General features: G+C 46.4%; 1 protein-coding gene across 1 annotated transcript; it reads left to right on the top strand.

The window, feature by feature from the left end:
* The first annotated feature begins 12,180 nt into the window (after nucleotides 1–12,180).
* LOC147874639 (uncharacterized) lies at nucleotides 12,181–19,833 on the top strand. Its single transcript, XM_087344449.1, has 3 exons — nucleotides 12,181–13,912; nucleotides 16,433–16,814; nucleotides 18,689–19,833. Exons 1-2 carry the CDS (start codon nucleotides 13,463–13,465, stop codon nucleotides 16,703–16,705), a joined length of 723 nt encoding a protein of 240 aa, XP_087200575.1. The 5' UTR covers nucleotides 12,181–13,462; the 3' UTR covers nucleotides 16,706–16,814; nucleotides 18,689–19,833.
* Nucleotides 19,834–20,320: the final 487 nt, after the last annotated feature.

Genomic DNA, 20,320 nt, shown 5'->3' with positions numbered 1-20,320 from the left:
GCCTGAGGCTGAGGTACGCGAGGAGCTGGCCGCCATGCACATTGCTGTGCAGGGGGTCATGCAACTGCGATCGAGGCGCCGGGCCATGGACCAGGACGGTGACCGTCCCCTTACGCCACACTTTATAGTGTCGATAGCACGAGGCCCCGACGTGGCGAAAGTGCGTTCCCTTACTGAGATCTGCGGTCTGCGGGTCAAGGTAGAAACATATGTTGCACCGAAGGGGCCCATGCAGTGTAAACGGTGCCAACGCTTCGGGCACACGCAGCGGAACTGCGGTTACGCACCCAGGTGCGTGGCCTGCGGGGACGCTCACCCATCCGGGTCGTGTACCACCCCCAAGCAACAACTTAAGTGCTGCAGCTGCGGAGGCAACCACACTGCGAACTATAGAGGTTGCAGTAAGTGGAAGGAAGCCAAGACGGCCGCTGCACAGCGTGCGAAAGGGGATCGCGGCCGAAAGGATGACGTCTCCACGCGCCTGCCAGCGCCCAAATCGGCGCTAGCTAAGCCTTCCCTCGAGCAGGAGAACTTGGGCCCTGGGTGGAACCACGTGGTCCGTGGTGGCCGCGTCGTCAAGGCTGCGGCTATGAAGAACCCCGCCCCAACGCCAACTGGAGCCATTGTACAGACTGAGCGGCAGACTATCCCCAAGGGCGGCCGTGCCAAGCCCGCTCGTCCTGTGGCGCCGGTGGCAAATCCCACAGCACCTGCTCTCAAGAAGACTGACCCCACCCCACCCAAGGGTCAATCACCGCTCCAGGACATCTCAGATATCCTGGAAACCCTCTCACCACGGGTCTGCATTGAGTTGACACGACGTCTCCTCGCCGCGATCCATTCACTCCCCCCCGGGGGGTCTCGTCCGCGAGCCCTCCTCAAAACCGTTCTCCTCTTCATGGCCGACAATGACTGCACGGCCTAGAGGACACGGTAGCAAGGCCTTGCGGCTGGCTTACTGGAACGCCGACGGTGTCCGCGACAGGAAGCTGGAGCTGGAGCAGTTCCTCGGTGACTACGGAGTCGATGTTTGCCTCCTGAACGAGACGCACCTCACGTCGGGTCGGGCCTTGAGGTTCGCGAACTACGTTTGCCACCGTACAGACCGCCCGACGCTAGGGGGTGGCACAGCGATCCTTGTCCGCAGGGGCATTGATCATTACCCTGTGCCGGTATCGGGTCTACAACAACTAGAAGCAACCGCCATTCACCTGGTACTGGCAACCAGGAAAGTCAAGCTAGTGGCGGCATACCTCGCACCCACCCGGCCATGGATAGAGTCGGACCTGACCGAGTGCTTGAGCGGGGGTTTCCCGGTCCTCTTGGCTGGTGACCTCAACGCGAAACACACGGACTGGAATTCTAGCCTTATCTCTACTAGGGGCTCGCTCCTGCGTGATTACGCCAACAGAAATTCCTGCTTCATCTACGGGCCGGATTCTCCAACCACGGCTCCCTACACACACAACGCCACACCTGACGTCCTTGATATTGTCCTCATCAAGGACTTCGTCCTACCAGTGCACCTGACTGTCTGCCCCGCACTCAGCTCAGATCACCTGCCCGTCCTCGTCGACACCACGTGCCGATCGTCCTTTCAAAACCTGCCTGATCGCCCGGACTTCGCGAGAATGGACTGGGCTGCATTCCAGGCTTGCCTCGAAAGCAGACTACCGGGGAACCCCGTGGTAAACGACGAGGAAGAAATTGACAAGTGCGTCGAGGAGCTGACCAGTGCTATCCTGGAAGCCACAGCAGCGTCCGCTCCCAAGCTTCGACCCCGCATTGACAGGCGACCGCTTCTACCCGCTAGTATTCGAGATGAAATACGCCTGAAGAACCGGCTGAGGAGGCGATGGCAGGTCACAAGAGACCCCGCTCTTAAGACCCAGGTCAATCGACTCCAGAGGTCGGTGACCTATCGTCTCAACGAGTGGCGGAACGAACAGTGGAGCGACACGCTCGAATCCTTGGACTGCGAGGACCAGTCGCTTTGGAAAATGACCAAGCGTGTGATGCGAGTCCCCACTCCGTCGCCCCCCTTCTTAGTGATGGGAGGACTGGCTCTCTCGAACCCCGAGAAGGCAGAAGCCCTAGCCGACAGCCTTGAGGTCCAGTTCCAGCCGGTAGACTACCCGTCGGACCTGACTACAATTGACATGGTTAATGAGGCGATGCGAGCATACGAGTATGCCCGTGTAAATGAACCAAAATTAACCAGTCCATCGGAGGTCGCCCAGGCCATCAAGGGACTCAAGCTTGGCAAGGCTCCGGGCCCCAACGGTATACCGAACAGGGTCCTGAAACATCTCCCACGACGCGCGGTAACCTTTCTCACGAAAGTGTTCAACGCGGTCCTTCGCAGGCAACACTTCCCCTCGGCATGGAAACACGCTCGAGTGGTGTCCATACTGAAGCCGGGGAAGGACCCCACGCTACCTTCTTCCTATAGACCCATCAGTCTTCTCGACACGGTCGGCAAACTCTGCGAGAAAATCCTACTAACGAGGGTCCAACACGAGGTCAGTGAACGCGGGCTGCTGCGCGACGAGCAGTTTGGGTTTCGACCCAGACACAGCACATCGTTACAGCTGGCTCGCCTCGTCGAAAGGGTCAACAGAAACCTTGATGAGAAGCGGCTAACCGGCGCGGTTTTCCTGGACGTGGCCAAAGCCTTCGACACAGTCTGGGTCCAAGGCCTCCTATACAAACTGACCGTCCTCAACTTCCCGTCGTACTTGGTAAAAACCATCTCTTCTTACCTCGCTGACCGGACATTCCAGACATCCTTCCAGTCGGCCACGTCCACACGTCGTACCATGCGGGCTGGAGTTGTGCAGGGCGGAATTCTCTCCCCTGTGCTCTTCAGTCTGTATGTCAACGACATACCCACACCGTCCCGCCACGTCGAGTTAGCACAATACGCGGACGACACGGCTCTAGTAGTCACGTCCCGTAGCCCAACGCTTATCGTCAGGTATCTGGAGACCTACCTCAGTAGACTTGAGCTCTGGCTCAGGGCCTGGAGGATTGCTATCAACGTCTCGAAGAGCACCGCGGTTCTCTTCATTTCCGCGAGAAGACACATCCAACAGCCCCGAGCAGTGCAGTTCCTCGGACTGCTGATCCAATGGGTCAAAACAGCACAGTATCTGGGGGTCACCCTTGACGCCGGGCTTACTTGGTCGGCGCACGTCAACCAAGTGGGAAAGAAGGCAGCGCAACGATTAGGTGTGCTAGGCCCGCTTATCAATAGGAGAAGTGGCCTGTCAATCAGGAACGGTGTACTACTCTATAAGCAGCTCATCCGTCCCATAATGGATTACGCATGCCCGATCTGGAGGTCAGCTGCTCACAGCCACGTCCAGAAGCTGCAAGTTCTGCAATCCAAGTGTCTTCGAATTGTTACTAACGCGCCCTGGTACGTTAGTAACAGGCAAATACATGAGGATCTGGGGGTCCCTTTCTTTGCCGACCACATCAGAGCACTAACTGAGAGGTTTGACTCGAGGTTAGCTGGTGTGGGGAACCCCTTAGTTCGGCAACTCGGAAGACACTCGTGCCGAATGAGGGCTGCCAGAGTTCACCCAAGGGCAACCGAGGGCGACTGATGTTCAGCAGGCCAGCCGAAGCCATCCCCAAAAGACGGCCAAGTCAGCACAACGAGTGGTTAGACTACTCGGCTACCCTGACTGAGGTTTTTCGTGCTTTCCTCAGTTGTAAGGCGAATGCCAGGGTATAACTTAATAGGGGCACGGCCCGCCACCCTTCCCCCCGATCATGGAGGCCATCAGCTGAAGTGATCTTCCCCCCATGCCGCAGAGGCCTTCAGCCGAAACGGCCCCTCCCTCTCTGGGTTCATACCCCAGAGACCCAACCAACCAAATTCCTTCGACAACTTGCCTGACAGGATAACCTCCCATCAGCAGCAACAAATCCCAGTTTGAATGGTCGAGGCTCCCGCCACGACGAAACCCCGTTAGCGTTAGCAAAATTTCCGTTCTTATATTACGACCGTTTACCATTACCAGCAATGCGTCTTGTGCGCAGGAATGGTTTCACCTAGGTAGGGACGATGCTTGCGCTTGCGCAGGCCTCTGCCCTCAGTTAGCTTCTTTGGTTGGTTGGTTGGTTCTTTGGTTGGTAAGGACCTCTGAAACGTCGGTGGAAATCTACCAAACTACACAGCGCAACAACCCAGAAGACAGCCATCTCCTGTATTAATCATTTTTTGCTAGAGCTTATAATGTGTTGAAACGTAGAAATTAGGCCAATTGCAAGAGACGCAGAGCATTTTATGGAAATTTTCAAAAGGAATTTAGTTCTGTGATTCACCTGAAGCGGATTTGGCGATAACCGTTCACGACTAGAGGTTTCCTCAAAATGTATGATGAGTTATTAGAAAATCTTATTGGTGCCAGTCTTAACGGTGAGTGAACTTCTATGTCAGTGTTCAGGTCCATTTTAGAGGATTCTGGAACATTAACTACGCCGTCAGAAGAATCAGTTTCGTTATGTGAAGTGAAAAATTCCAGATTAAAATAATCGAAGAGCTGAACGGTTGGAGATCTTTGTTTGCGGAAATTGCGGTTGTAGACAGACCGTTTCATGGTTCCATAAAAGAATAAATAGCCATAATTCTGGTGATTCTCATTATAAAGAGAAGGTACAATGTATTTTAATGCTAACATGTAGGGTGGTTTCCGAATTAGCAGTTCTTTTTCGTGGTGAATCTTCTCGAGGAAGAAATGGTTCCTGCCGTCGATTAGTTGGCGCATGCGCAGGTATATCGGCCTCGGCTCTTCGCTCCACTGATTAGGTTGAGCATGAGATGAAGGCAGGCAATCGAACCACGTGTAGGGCGTCCTGTAAAAATCATTGTGCCGTGTTCAGTGCAGGGAATTGAACTGGGTGCAAAATTCCAGCGACCTTCGTCTACGTCACACGAAAAGGTCAAAGGGGACGAAGGCGCCATGTGCTCTGTTACTTTCCCTCAGACTCCCCTACCCAGATTTCTGGATTCCAAAGAAATTTCTTTTTCTGTTTGTAACTGCAACAAAGCTCGGAGATATTTTGCGGAAATCAAGCTCAGGCCATGCATGAGTCAGAGGTCCGTGGTCTAACTTGTGCTCTAATAATTTTCATAAGACAAATGTTGTGATTGTATGTAACCCCACTCTGACATCGGGAGGCTCCCACCTAGCAGAAACTGCACCCCCGAGGACAGTGGGTTATCGTACTGTGTCAAGCACAGAGAATCACCGTACGCTATTCAAGATTACAGAACCTCATAACCTGATAAAGCGTTGCAAAATACCCGAAGAACGTCCAGCGGACGTCGGGCATAAAAGTGCAAGAACAACGATTTTCACTCCAACACATTCTTGATATGACAAATGTTCCAAATTCCATTCGGAGAACAGGTTTAAAAAATGAAGTACCCGTTAAAGAATTTCGAATTTATCGTCCAGTGGGGGGCTCTTAAACTGAGGGGGTGTGGCTGGTCAGCAACCCATTTTGACAACCGTTTACCTCACACGGTTTTCGACACGGACACATACCGTTTTTTTTTTTGGAACACCAAGTACAACAGACAGACAGACATAAAGGAACGCGCTACCCGTGGCTTATCCTTTTGAAGAGCTATGCTTAATGTCTGTCAGCATTCGGCTGGGATTCGAACGAAGAAACAAAAATCCCACAGTTGTTCATGGAGGTTTCGCTTTTACGGGGTCTCACGAGAAACTCAGCAAGAAAAACCTCGATCAAGATAACCGTCTCCGGTTTCAGATTTGATATTTCTTCTTGCAAACGCAAATTCACTCTCAGCAACGGAAAAGGTGATTCAGAAGAAACAGCAAAATTGCTCGATTCAGGGAATTGAACAGACGATGGCGCTCAGCTGGGATAAACGTAGGTTATTGTAATGTGCGTTTACGTAATTTCCGAATTACTTCTAACTAAACAAGTCGCTGTAAGTGACGGCATCGATTTCCAGTTGAACAATAATTTATAGCACGGCGAGAAAGAAGCATTTTTACTGTAAAACTTTTAAGATTTCTCTTGAGCATCCAAAAATATCGTAAGAATAATTTAGACCTTTTTAGGAGCTCCAGGTTTGTAGCGGAGCATTTTACAAGCGACTCTGGGTAGCTTCAATATTCTGAATTCGCCATTGGACCTCACCCTGAAACGAGGACTTCTCAAAAGTGTTTTGCAAAACCATTCCAAACTGAAAGCGTACGAATACAATCGCAAAGCCACAGTGCGTTTTACCTATTTTGCGAGCGCTGTCAGTCAGCCACGCGTGAAGAACACACCAACACTGCGGTCTCTGGAGATCGACAAACTAACTCAACTCCCTGGTAGCAGAAACCGCAGGTCCAAAGCCGAAGACACCGAAGCCCGCCAACGGCCACGATCCTGGGCCTAACTTCGTCCATTTGTCATCCTCACAGCCCACCTCCCTTCGATCCATCTTGATATTATCCTCCCATCTCCTTCCTGGTCTGCCCAGTGGGCTTCTTCCAGAAGGATTCCCTTCCAAAATTCCGTATGTACCCCTTGACCCCTACCCCCTGCGGGTCAGGAGTCCGACAGTGTTTTTAATTCGCAGTAGAAACTTAAGATGGCGAAGTCTTTATTGATTATGGGATTTCCCTATAGCGGGGACCCAGGTTAATGTGCACTTCCTTACCTATAATGAGCCTCGATGTGGCATTCCGTTCCATTGACGGTCACCACCTCTTCATGTGGGGTCATCCTGACATGTTTCAGCACCAAGCTAGGGCAAAGGTCAATAACATTTGCCCCAGAGATGGAATAATCGCTTTTAAATTTCTCAGTTCTTTCCTTGACGTTGTTCATGAATGTCGTGCACAGACGAAGCACTTTGTTGACTTTGTTTTCCTTATCTGGGTTAAGCATGGCTACCCCCAAGAGGGTTGGCGAATTGTGGGCCAGTCGTAGGAACCTGAGGAACCCGTCCAGCACACTGCCGGCGTAGAAGCACGCCGGAAGTCCAGAGCCGGAGTAAGGGCTGTTAATGTGTCTCCAGGTGACGGCTCTGACCACGCGGTACTGCAAACAAACAGAGCAATTGTCAGATGGGCAGCTGACCACATTGGATGTTATCTTACGTAACGTTATCTCTGTTTTCCTTCAGATCACACGTATGAAATTCTGATACCTTTATTCAAGTCATGAGCAGCTATTTACAAACTCTGCAGTTGGTATGTCGTCGTTTAAATCATCGACGAATAAACAATGGATGTTGCTTTGGGTGGTTTTACTGTTCATACTATATGTAGCCGACTCTTCTTTATAAGGAAAGTAAGGAGAACGGAGACCGGTGGAGGGCCTTGGTTAATTCGGTGATGAACCTTCGATTACATAAGCCATCTGATTAGTTAAAACTGGGTTGCAATTTTAAGCAGACGATGTGGAAACAAGGAGGAAGCATATGAAAAATATCACTTCCGTTTTATCAGTGATTTGGTTTCGCTGTTTCTAACTAGTTACTTAACTAAATGGATGCCTTACGGAACCCGAAGTTTCATCATCGAATTAACCAAAGCCCTGCAATGTTACCTGTCCTGGGTCAACAAAATCCAGTTTCCTTTAACTCTCATCTTCCATAGATCCCGCCTGACATTATCCTCCCATCTACGTCTAGGTCTCCCCAGCGATCTCTTCCCCTCCCCAGTGACCTTCGTCTACGTCACACGAAAACGTCAAGGTGGACGAAGGCGCGATGTGCTCTGCTACTTTCCCTCAGACTCCCCTATCCAGATTTCTGTATTCCACCGAAATTTCTTTGTCTGTTTGTATATTTTGCGACAATCAAGCTCAGGCCATGCATGAGTCAGAGGTCCGTGGTCTAACTTGTGCTCAAAGAATTTTCATACGACAAATGTTGTGATTGTATGTAACCCCACTCTGACATCGGGAGGCTCCCACCTAGCACAAACTGCACCCCCGAGGACACTAGGTTATCGTACCGTGTCAAGCTCAAAGAATCACCGTACGCTATTGAAGGTTACAGAACCTCATAACCTGATAAAGCGTTGCAAAATACCCGAAGAACGTCCAGCGGACGTCGGGCATAAAAGTGCTAGAACAACGATTTTCACTCCAACACATTCTTAATATGCCAAATGTTCCAAAGTCCTTTCAGGGAATCAGATTTACAAAATGAAGTACCCATTAAAGTCTTTCGAATTTATCGTCCAGTGGGGGGCTCTTAAACTGAGGGGGTGTGGCTGGGCAGCGACCCATTTTGACAACCGTTTACCTCACACTGTTTTCGACACGGACACATGCCGTTTTTTTTTAAACACCAAGTACAATAGACAGACAGACATAAAGGAACGCGATACCAATGGCTTATCCTTTTGAAGTGCTATGCTTAATGTCTGTCAGCAATCGGCTGGGATTCGAACAAAGGAACAAAAGTCATAAAACAGTGGACAGTCGTTCATGGAGGTTTCGCTTTTACGGGGTCTCACGAGAAACTCAGCGAGGAAAACCTCGATCGAGGTAACCATCTCCGGGTTGAGATATCATATTTCTTCTTGCAAACGCAAATTCACTCTCGACAACGAGCAAGGGGATCTAAAAGAAACAGGAAAATTGCTCAACTCAGGGAAGTGAACAGCCGATGGCGCTCAGCTGGGATAAACGTAGGTTAGTGCAATGTGCGTTTACGTAATTTACGAATTACTTCTAACTACACAAGTCGCTGTAACTGACTGCATCAGTTTCGTGTTGAGCAATAATTTATAGCACGGCGAGAAAGAAGCATTTTTACTGTAAAACTTTTAAGATATCTCTTGATCTTTCCTTCAACTTTGAGCACAGAAGAGTGTACCAAGCATCCAAAAATATCGTAAGAATAATTTAGACCTTTTTAGGGGCTCCAGGTTTGTAGCGGATCATTTTACAAGCGACTCTGAGTACTTCGCCATTGGACCTGACCCTGAAACGATGCTTTGTCAAAAGTGTTTTGCAAAATCATTCCAAACTGAAAGCGTACGAATACAATCGCACAGCCACAGTGCGTTGGACCTATTTTGCGAGCGCTGTCAGTCAGCCACGCGTGAAGAACACACCACCACTGTGGTCTCTGGAGATCGACAAACTAACTCAACTCCGTGGTAGGAGAAACCGCAGGTCCAACAACGACGAAACCAAAGTCCGAAACCGGCCACGATCCTGCGCCAACTCCGTTCATTTGCCATCCTCACAGCCCACCTCCCTTCGATCCATTTTGATATAATCCTCTCATCTCCTTCCTGGTCTGCCCAGTGGGCTTCTTGCAGATGGATTCCCTACCAAAATTCCGTATGCACCCCTTGTCCCCTACCCCCTGCGTGTCTGGAGTCCTACAGTGTTGTTAATTCGCAGTAGAAACTTAAGATTGCGATGTCTTTATTGATTAAGGGATTTCCCTATAGCGGGGCCCCACGTTAATATGCACTTCCTTACCTATAATTAGCCTCGATGTGGCATTCCGTTCCATTGACGGTCACCGCCTCTTCAAATTACGAAAAATTAAAAGAAATATCTGCTTCCTCGTCACTGCAGTACAAATAATACACTTGTTAATGTGGTTGCCACTGACATATTCAGATCGCTATTAATTTATAAGTACTGTGGTGATTATTTAGCACAGAATTGCAGTACTTTTCAATCAGATACAAAATAGCCGCTCATAACATTGGCTTATTTTCCCAGTTGAGAAGTCTCACATTACCTTATTGCCGATAGTTGCTTTGCATTCAAGTAAACGAGTACATAGTAAAAACATGACCAGAGCCGCGAAGAATATGTCATTTTGAGTCTGTTCTTGGGATAGGTTGTGAGAGGTAATGGAACTGATGACCACAGTTATCTACTGAAATATTGACTGCAGCATTACCCCTGTGGGGTATCCTCCCAACATCATCATCGTTCCCAACCAGGACGTGATTGACTCTGTAAGTGGAAAAACTCTTGAGTCCGGACACAACTGAGCAGGGGCCTACATTTTTAACCACACTCTCAGCCACTTCACGATTCTTGTTTATTTGAAACAAATTGTGAGGGAAAATAACCAAATTTCGCCCACTGTGCCAAATATACAACAGATAACAGATAAAAGAGGCTATTGCACGTTGGTTTTAGCAAATTTGTCACAAGCATGTCGGAGGTACGCGCTGCCATTTCGGAAAGTCATTTAGATTCTAATCGGCCCATAGGCAAAGGATGCCAGGCGTGTGGCATACAGCTTGGCTTGGCTATAAGGAATGCTGTAAGGCATCGTTTCTCAAGAGAGAAAAATACAGCGGGGCGAAAATGGCTCAAGCTGATTCTCAGGGGACACCCTAACTTGACATTGAGGAAACCGCTGCAAGAATTCGTGGCTTCACCAAAGAGAATGCAGATCAGTTCTTTTCCATTTCAGTGCAACTCAAAGGTAGTGACGTTGTTGGTACGAAAGGTAAACGGCAAGTTTCAAGTCTCTCATCAGCTGAGAGGGGAGCTCTGGTAACGGTTGTCACATGCGTGAGTGCATCCGTTCCTGGTCTTCCCCAGGAAGAATATGAACCAAGAGTTGCTGGATGGCGCACCAGCTGGCATGATTGGCACTTGTCACACCTCCGGCTGCTGACTCCGACGTTTCAGTGTCAGTCACTATTTCCATTGTGAAGGCTCGCAGCAATTCTGTGGTAATTGCTTGCGCTATCCGCCGCAAAAGAATTCGCCGTGAACGGATTTGAAAAGACTGGATTTTTCCTCTCCAAGCCAGTATCTTCAGAGACCATGATTTTTCAACGAAGACTACGGATGTTGTTTCTAACCTTGGAGTCAAGAAGAACACTCATCATCTTTTGTCATGCCATCTGACATCACTCCACTTCCCGATTTTCAAAGGCCCAACACTTCGGGAAACACGAATTCCCGCAGAGGTTCTGCTTGCTTGGTGACCTGATAACCACGCAAAAGAAAACTTTTATTAAATCGAAAAACAGTCCCAGATATTTGATAGGAAAACTTGTAGAAGACAGACTACCACAACTGGGAAATCAATCTAAGGGCAGAAAGCAAGTTCAAGTGGTGGGAACGGAGAAGAAGAAGAAGAAGAAGAAGAAGAAGAAGAAGAAGAAGTGCTCTGCATTTCCACGGATGACGCTGCCCAATGTCCGCATTGCAACAAGAACTTTTCAGAGGACAAGAAAGGCGGGAAATGGATGTGTTGCACCAAGTGTTTCTATTGGTGTCATGGAAGTTGTGCAGGTAACAGCAGTGCCCATACCAAATTTATCTGCGTTGCCTGAATCAATGGTTAACGTCTCAGGTTTAATTCCATTTTTATAAACGTATCTATTAAAATTTCTGAATATTCTCGAATTAACTTAAGTAATCTCCTCTTTCATTTCAATTTGTAAGTTACTTCTGTTGAATGTTACTGGATTATAATAGTACTTTGTTCGCAATATATGCATGACTTAAGTTATCTTAGACGATTTATTCTCCTTTAAACTATCTTATTTCTGTCAAAGAGCATTTTACATTCTTCGAATTATCTTCTAATACATTTCAGTGCGAAAGTTAATGCAGCGGAATAATTCAACAATTTTGACAAAAATATAAATTACTGTTTTATATTTTTACTTTCTTCGCTCCTGTAAACTCTGAATTACTTACCTGTACATCTTATAACAGGTGGGCGAAATTTGGACCACCTTTCACATACCTGGTGAAATTACATTATTTATAAGAAATGAAATTAAGTTAACAAAACCTGATGGATTTAAAAACTCTGGATATGCGTTTGATAGAGGAATAGTTACCATTAGTAATTACGTAATTTGTTTCTCCTTGATTAGTTTTTGACAATTGGTGCAGGGGTTTAATAAGAAAAGTGGGCGAAATTTGGTGCCTTTCCCTTACCGTACGTTTTGGGACATGAGCGAGACAACGCCTTTCTTTCGAACGCTGAAAAACATTTTGTGCATCGAACCGTTGCTCCAATATCCGGACTTTGAAAAAGAATTTATCGTCACATGCGACGCCAGCTCCAAAGGGGTTTGAAGCGTATTAAGTCAAGATCTGCCTATCGCGTACGAGGGCCGAATGCTGACAACTCCCGAAAAGAACTATTCCACCATCGAAAGGAAACTTATGGCAACCGTTTGTGCATGTAAACTGTTTAGACCGTCCATTTGCGGAAGGAAATTTCCCACCGAGACCGATCGCAAGCAATTAACGTGGATTTTTCGGGTGATCGACCTGAGTTCGAGAATGGTGAGACTGAAATTAAAACTATAAGAATTCGAGTGTATAAGAAAGGCAGCGAAAACTCCAATGGCGACGAGCGAAATCGAATGTACGCAGGAACCGAGGATAATTAATGCGTTAAGGTAGTAACTGAGGAAAAATATGACTAAGGCGTAAAGGCAGCGGATAATAATTTTAGCGGCAAGGAAAAACTGAACATTTTGGAAAAGGTACATGAATCACCTATAGGAGGCCACGGAGGAACGAACAAAATACACAAAAGACAGAAACACTTTAACAACTGGGAATGAATGATGTGGAGTACATACAGAGATGCGAGAAGAGTCGAGATACTACAGGATGGTCCCCTTATGAGAAGCAGTGGGAAGAAGATATACCAGCCAGGACATCGTCTTCAATGAAAAGGATACGACAGTAAGCGGTCTGCAGAAGAGTGACTTCATTCCACGAACCCCGCGGCAGGAAGCGGCACCTGGAGCAGTAGGCATCCCGTCCTACACAGCTCAAAGCCTTAATGTCAAAATACAAATGAAAGCCCTACATTTGCATCTTCGCATGCAACACGATTTGCAGCTCAAGTTAGGACTCAGACAGGAAAAACCCGCTCCAGATTCCAAGACATCGTTCGAATGAAACTTTAATCATTTTCTGCATTTTTGTGTTTTGAAGTGGGTGCTGACGCATAGACCGCTGGATTTTAAATGCGGTAATGCTTTTTGATGTGGCCGATTTAAGCCTCTCGCCTACTCTAACTGACGGGTTTCTTAGTGGGTCTTCCTCGCAGTTCGTAGCCGCCTTGAAAAAGTCAACGAAGGAACGATTTAAGTCAAAGCCTTTCAATTCTACCGAACGAGATAATGTTCTCTTATTACACGATGTTAAATAACTGATGCAGTCGGTTCAGGATCGTTGTACCCTTACGACAATACATAACTCGGTGATCAAACTGATTGTTGGATGTGTAAACTGCGAGATATGACGTCAGTGCATTGTTGTACTATAATTACTGCTTCTCATTGTTGGCTCTCTGTCTCATTGTTGACTGCCTCTTAGTAACTTCCTGTTGACGTCTTGTGTGGCGAGAAACGTGAACAAGCGATTAATCGTAGACCGTAAATATTTTACTCAGATAAAATATTTTATCCACCAGGAATATTTTGGTCATAAAACCTTCGTCGGGATGAACAAGTTTATTCACTGTATCAAGTCAAAACTTAAACGTCGGAACGAAAGGCTGGATAAAGTTGGAGCCTGCAGTCGACAGGAACAGGAAACCTCTGGACTGCACATCACGGACTTGCCGCCAGAGGCGCTGGCTCGCATTTTCGAAAACTGCTCTTACGATTTCTTGGCTAGACGAGTGAGGCCAGTGTGCAGACGATTCTGCGAAGTCGCCACTTTACTTCTCAATCGGGGGTTCTCGACATTGGGGCCCAAGATTGATCGATCTATGGTGGACGCCGTGTCTCGTTTTGAAGAAGGTCGAACATTGGAAGAACTTCTGGTAAACACTCATCCTTTCAGATCAGCTATGGTGAATCACTTGCCCCGTGTAGGAAAAGGTCGACCAACTGAACATCAACTGCTAATGGATCAACATTACATTGCGCTGATGCTTATGAAGGAAGAGGTAAGAAAGCGGGGAAGGACCGAATCTTTGTAACAACTCGCAGGAAATTGAAGCGCACTGAGTCACGAAAAAACCTTTTTTAGTGTTGACGACGGTTTAACATTTCTGCTTCAAAAAAAAATTGATAGGCAGTGTCGGACACTGCCGCAGTTATTTTCGTGAAAACGTCAATCGTGTATAGTATATTGAAATTAAACAAAATTTTTGTTTTGAATCGTTTAATTCATTTGCAACTTACATTTATTGAATACAGGGTAGTGGTATGAGAAGTAGGATACATATGGCTCTGAAATTATTTGAATACCTCTTGCAAATGTCAAATCTACACAAGTTTTCCCTTGCGTGGTTGGTTTGTCCAAATCATTCACTAGTTCAAGTTTAAAGAATTTCTGAAGGTATACACGTAAGAGTTCTAAATTTTTGTCACTTGTCTTGAAATCGCCCATCAATACGAGCGAATCGAACTATACCTTTTTATTACATATGAAGAAAAAATTCATAAATGTTCTTTTATATTATTTTTTCTTAACGAAAATATTAATTAATAATTAATAGTTTAACTTAGGGATATTGTGAATATAATAATTTTTATAAATGATTATTTCTTAATTGGTACACATCCATACTTGACCCAGGCTCGTCAGATGCCACCTGAGTCGTCCGAGCGCGCTTACGTTGCCTACATTCGCGGCAGTACTGCGCGTTGGTTTTGGGTCCGGGCCCGGCGTTTTCGGTGTCACACTCTTTCGAATTTTGTGCTCTACGCATTCGTGCCCGATTTTTGTAATACTGGTTTTACTTTGACCTCATATATCGCGACATTTTAAGAAAATCGGGAAATTTTCAAACTTGTTCAAATTCACAGCCTCGTATCTTTTTGAGTTTTTGAGATACACACTTGGAGGCCAGAACGAGTTGTACTATATACACACTTCTTCAAAACAACACTTGGTTCACTCGGATCGGATAATTAGTCTCTGAGATATGATCCCGTTTATGGACACGTGTCGAATCCGGAAAGTCGAAAATCGTGGGTTCATTTTGCGCGTGCGCAGTTCGCGACGTCCGGCCGCAACGAATGTCGGAGCGGTACTGGCACATACGTTCGTCCTTTCTCTTTAAAACGAGACTCAGCTGGCGGCGCTATGTCTAATTTTAGCCGAGTTATTGAAGTTTGAATTTACTTCGACAGAAACGGTCGCTCATTTGGGAGCGATTGCCTCCCCACACCCGGAATCGATTTTAAAGACGTTTTCACGTCAGAAAGAAGCGCGTAACTCCTGTTGTTTGACGCGGACTGAGACGGGGCAGATTCAGACGCTTTCCTGAAAACTGCTCAAGGCCGAGGACTGCTCGTCACATGAACAACACGAAGCTAAGAGTGCACGTGGTTTACGACAGCAATGAACGCGACGTCGAGAGCTTAATCGACCAGAGTAAATTGTCAGTGCCCTAGAAACTGGTCGACAATCAGGTTGCAGTTCTGATACTGTTACTATATAAGCGTCTTTCGGAACAATGAAAAAACAATGACGAATCAAATTTATATTCACGACGAAATTGCTACTTCTCAGTTCAAAATATTTTGTCTTCCCGTCTGATTTCTAAGAACCTGAAGATTAAAACATACGAAACAATAATTCCGCCCACTGTCCTGTATGCGTGTGAAACATAGTCTCTCACTCAGAGGGAGGAACACAAATTGCAGGTGTTTGAAAATCGGGTATTTAGGAAGATATTTGGGCCTAAGAGGGAAGACGATGGGGCGTGGAGAAAACTGCATAATGACGAACTTAAAAATATGTACTCCTCCATCTTTATTGTCAGGGTGATTAAGTCGAGAAGAATGAGATGGGCGGGGCATGTAGCGCGCATGAATGGGACAAGAGGTGTGCACCGGGTATTGTTTGGGAAGCCTGAGGGGAAGAGACCTCTGGGGAGACCTAGACGTAGATGGGAGGATAATGTCAGGCGGGATCCATGGGAGATAGGAGTTGAAGGAGACTGGATTTTGTTGGTCCGGTGGAGGGCTTTGGTTAATTCGGTGATGAACCTTCGGGTTCGGTAAGCCATCTAGTTGATTAGTTAACTAGTTAGAAACAGCGAAACCAAATCACTGATGAAACGGAAGTGATATTTCTCATATGCTTCCTCCTTGTTTCCACATCGTCTGCTTAAAAGTGCAACCCAGTTCTAACTAATCAGATGGCTTATGTAACCCGAAGGTTCATCAACGAATTAACCAAGGCCCTCCACCGGTCTCCGTTCTCATTAATTTCGTTATAAAGAAGAGTCGGCTACATATAGTCTGAACAGTAAAACCACCCAAAGCAACATCCACTGTTTATTTGTCTATGATTTAAAAAAAGACATACCAACAGCAGATTTTGTAAACAGCTTCTCATAACTTGAATAAAGGTATCAGAATTTCATACGTGTGAACTGAAGGAAACCAGAGTCATCGTTAGTTAAGATAACAGCCGATGTGGTCGGTCTGACAATTGCTCTGTTTGTTTGCAGTACCGCGTGGTCAGAGCCTTCACATGGAGACACATTAACAGCCCTTACTCCGGCTCTGGACTTCCAGAGTGCTTCTACGCCGGCAGTGTGCTGGACGGGTTCTTCAGGTTCCTGCGATTGGCCCACAATTCGCCAACCCTCTTGGGGGTAGCCATGCTTAATCCAACTCGGAAAACAAAGTCTGCAAACTGCTTCGACTGTGCACGACATTCATGGACAACGTCAAGGAAAGAACTGAGAAATTTAAAAGCGATTATTCCATCTCTGGGGTAAATGTTATTGACCTTTGCCCTAGCTTGGTGCTGAAACATGTCAGGATGACCCCACATGAAGAGGCGGTGACCGTCAATGGAACGGAATTCCACATCGAGTTTCATTATGGGTAAGGAAGTGCACATTAACCTGGGGCCCCGCTATAGGGAAATCCCTTAATCAATAAAGACCTCGCCATCTTAAGTTTCTACTGCGAATTAACAACACTGTCGGACTCCAGCCACGCAGGGGGTAGGGGTCAAGGGGTGCATACGGAATTTTGGAAGGGAATCCTTCTGCAAGAGGCCCACTGGGTAGACCAGGAAGGAGATGGGAGGATAATATCAAGATGGATCGAAGGGAGGTGGGCTGTGAGGATGACAAATGGACGAAGTTTGGCCCAGGATCTTGGCCGGTTTCGGACTTTGGTGTTGTCGGCGTTGGACCTGCGGTTTCTCCTACCAGGGAGTTGAGTTAGTTTGTCGATCTCCAGAGACTGCAGTGGTGATGTGTCCTTCACGCGTGGCTGACTGACAGCGCTCACAAAATAGGTCCAACGCACTGTGGCTGTGCGATTGTATTCGTACGCTTTCAGTTTGGAATGGTTTTGCAAAACACTTTTGAGAAGGCCTCGTTACAGGGTCACGTCCAATGGCGAAGTCAGAACTTTTAAGTTACCCAGAGTCGCTTGTAAAATGATCCGCTACAAACCTGGAGCCCCTAAAAAGGTCTAAATTATTCTTACGATATTTTTGGATGCTTGGTACAATCTTCTGTGTTCAAAGCGGAAGGAAAGCTCAAGAGAAATCTTAAAAGTTTTACAGTAAAAATGCTTCTTTCTCGCCGTGCTATAAATTATTGCTCAACCCGAAACTGATGCAGTCAGTTACAGCGACTTGTGTAGTTAGAAGTAATTCGTAAATTACGTAAACGCACATTGCACTAACCTACGTTTATCCCAGCTGAGCGCCATCGGCTGTTCACTTCCCTGAGTTGAGCAATTTTCCTGTTTCTTTTAGATCCCCTTGCTCGTTGTCGAGAGTGAATTTGCGTTTGCAAGAAGAAATATGATATCTCAACCCGGAGATGGTTACCTCGATCGAGGTTTTCCTCGCTGAGTTTCTCGTGAGACCCCGTAAAAGCGAAACCTCCATGAACGACTGTCCACTGTTTTATGACTTTTGTTCCTTTGTTCGAATCCCAGCCGATTGCTGACAGACATTAAGCATAGCACTTCAAAAGGATAAGCCATTGGTATCGCGTTCCTTTATGTCTGTCTGTCTATTGTACTTGGTGTTTAAAAAAAAACGGCATGTGTCCGTGTCGAAAACAGTGTGAGGTAAACGGTTGTCAAAATGGGTCGCTGCCCAGCCACACCCCCTCAGTTTAAGAGCCCCCCACTGGACGATAAATTCGAAAGACTTTAATGGGTACTTCATTTTGTAAATCTGATTCCCTGAAAGGACTTTGGAACATTTGGCATATTAAGAATGTGTTGGAGTGAAAATCGTTGTTCTAGCACTTTTATGCCCGACGTCCGCTGGACGTTCTTCGGGTATTTTGCAACGCTTTATCAGGTTATGAGGTTCTGTAATCTTGAATAGCGTACGGTGATTCTCTGTGCTTGACACAGTACGATAACCCACTGTCCTCGGGAGTGCAGTTTCTGCTAGGTGGGAGCCTCCCGATATCAGAGTGGGGTTACATACAATCACAACATTTGTCTTATGAAAATTCTTTGAGCAAAGGTTAGACCACGGACCGCTGACTCATGCATGGCCTGAGCTTGATTGTCGCAAAATATACAAACAGACAAAGAAATTTCGGTGGAATACAGAAATCTGGATAGGGGAGTCTGAGGGAAAGTAGCAGAGCACATCGCGCCTTCGTCCACCTTGACGTTTTCGTGTGACGTAGACGAAGATCGCTGGAATTTTGCACCCAGTTCAATTCCCTGCAACTAACACGGCACAATCGTTTAATCTGTGTTTATGTTTCTTACAGGATGCCTTACACGTGGTTCGATTGCCTGCCTTCATCTCATGCTCAACCTAATCAGTGGAGCGAAGAGCCGAGGCCGATATACCTGCGCATGCGCCAACTAATCGATGGCAGGAACCATTTCTTCCTCGAGAAGATTCACCACGAAAAAGAACTGCTAATTCGGAAACCACCCTACATATTAGCATTAAAATACATTGTACCTTCTCTTCATAATGAGAATCACCAGAATTATGGCTATTTATTCTTTTATGGAACCATGAAACTGTCTGTCTACAACCGCAATTTCCGCAAACAAAGATCTCCAACCGTTCAGCTCTTCGATTATTTTAATCTGGATTTTTTCACTTCACATAACGTAACTGATTCTTCTGACGGCGTAGTTAATGTTCCAGAATCCTCTAAAATGGACCTGAATACTGACATAGAAGTTCACTCACCGTTAAGACTGGCATCAATAACATTTTCTAATAACTCCTTATCATACATTTCGAGTAAACCTGTAGTCGTGAACGGTTATCGCCAAATCCGCTTCGGGTGAATCATGGAACTAAATTCTTTTTGAAAATTTCCATAAATTGCTCTGCGTCTCTTGCAATCGGCGAAACTTCTACATTTCGACATATTATAAGCTCTAGGAAAAAATGATTAATACAGGAGATGGCTGTCTTCTGGGTTATTGCGCCGTGTAGTTTGGTAGATTTCCACCGACGTTTCAGAGGTCCTTGCGGCCTCCGTCATCAGGACGATGAATGTGCCAATCGAGCGGAAAGGAACCGGTTTATAGGGACCGGAGAGTAACCGGAGTAGCCTGATCCGAGCCAATCAGAGCAAATCAGGACTCGTTGGCGACCAATAGGAGCGCGTGGGCGTGTCTAGTGGTGTATATTGATCGACCAGATGATGAAGGCAGCATGTACCTCAAAACCTTCGGTGGAAATCTATCAGACTACACGGCCCAACAACCCAGAAGACAGCATTCTTCATACTCACCACTCTGAAAACCTCAAATCCTACATAATTAATACAGTTTCTTTGCTTAAGTGTATCTCAGTACTGATTTCTTTATTTAGCCAACTATGATACAAATTTCTGTATGTAACTAGAATTTAAGTAGAGAGCAAATAAAAACAAAAGATGTTTACAAAGATTTACATTGCATTTCCATGTGTCACTTTCAATGTATTCCACCAACAGTCTGAAATTCCCATTGTACGTGCATGCAGTGGCGAAGCGTGGACTTTTGAAATGTGTCAGCCATATTGTAGTGTTTCTACTTATTTTTGTACAGAGTATGCCTGCATTAGATGCAGTGAGATGCACGTGAATAGTAGGCAGTTCTCATGGAACACCCGGTGCTTTGTTTCCACGTGGAATCATGTTCATTTCCTGGCTCGATTACCTAATCATGGACATCGGCGCTCAGAATTCGTGGCGTTTCTCCATTTAGAATGCTAGTTAATACAGAATGTTGAAATTCAAATCATGATACGACGAAAGTTAGAGGACCTGCAGTTGATCGTTGACATACAAACTGAGTTGATTCGGGACACCTCTATCGACGTAACGGCTACCGCAACGTCGAGTCATTTGCAGGTAGGCCTAGGGAATATCTGAGTTTCTTTGAAGGAAAAC

Source organism: Zootermopsis nevadensis, unplaced genomic scaffold, assembly GCF_977971745.1.
Source record: "Zootermopsis nevadensis isolate Lab colony 2312 unplaced genomic scaffold, Znev_1.0 Znev_ptg000007l, whole genome shotgun sequence".
Classification (NCBI taxonomy): Eukaryota; Metazoa; Arthropoda; class Insecta; order Blattodea; family Termopsidae; genus Zootermopsis; species Zootermopsis nevadensis.
Note: the sequence above shows the minus strand (reverse complement) of the source record. Positions and strands in the feature narration are given on the sequence as shown.

What these genes read in the sequence shown, in the direction of transcription:
- LOC147874639 (XM_087344449.1), top strand. Translation starts at nt 13,463, where the DNA reads ATGAACAAGTTTATTCACTGTATCAAGTCAAAACTTAAACGTCGGAAC. An exon ending in TGATGCTTATGAAGGAAGAG is followed by an intron (nt 13,913 to 16,432) that starts GTAAGAAAGCGG and finishes GTTTGTTTGCAG; the next exon opens with TACCGCGTGGTCAGAGCCTT.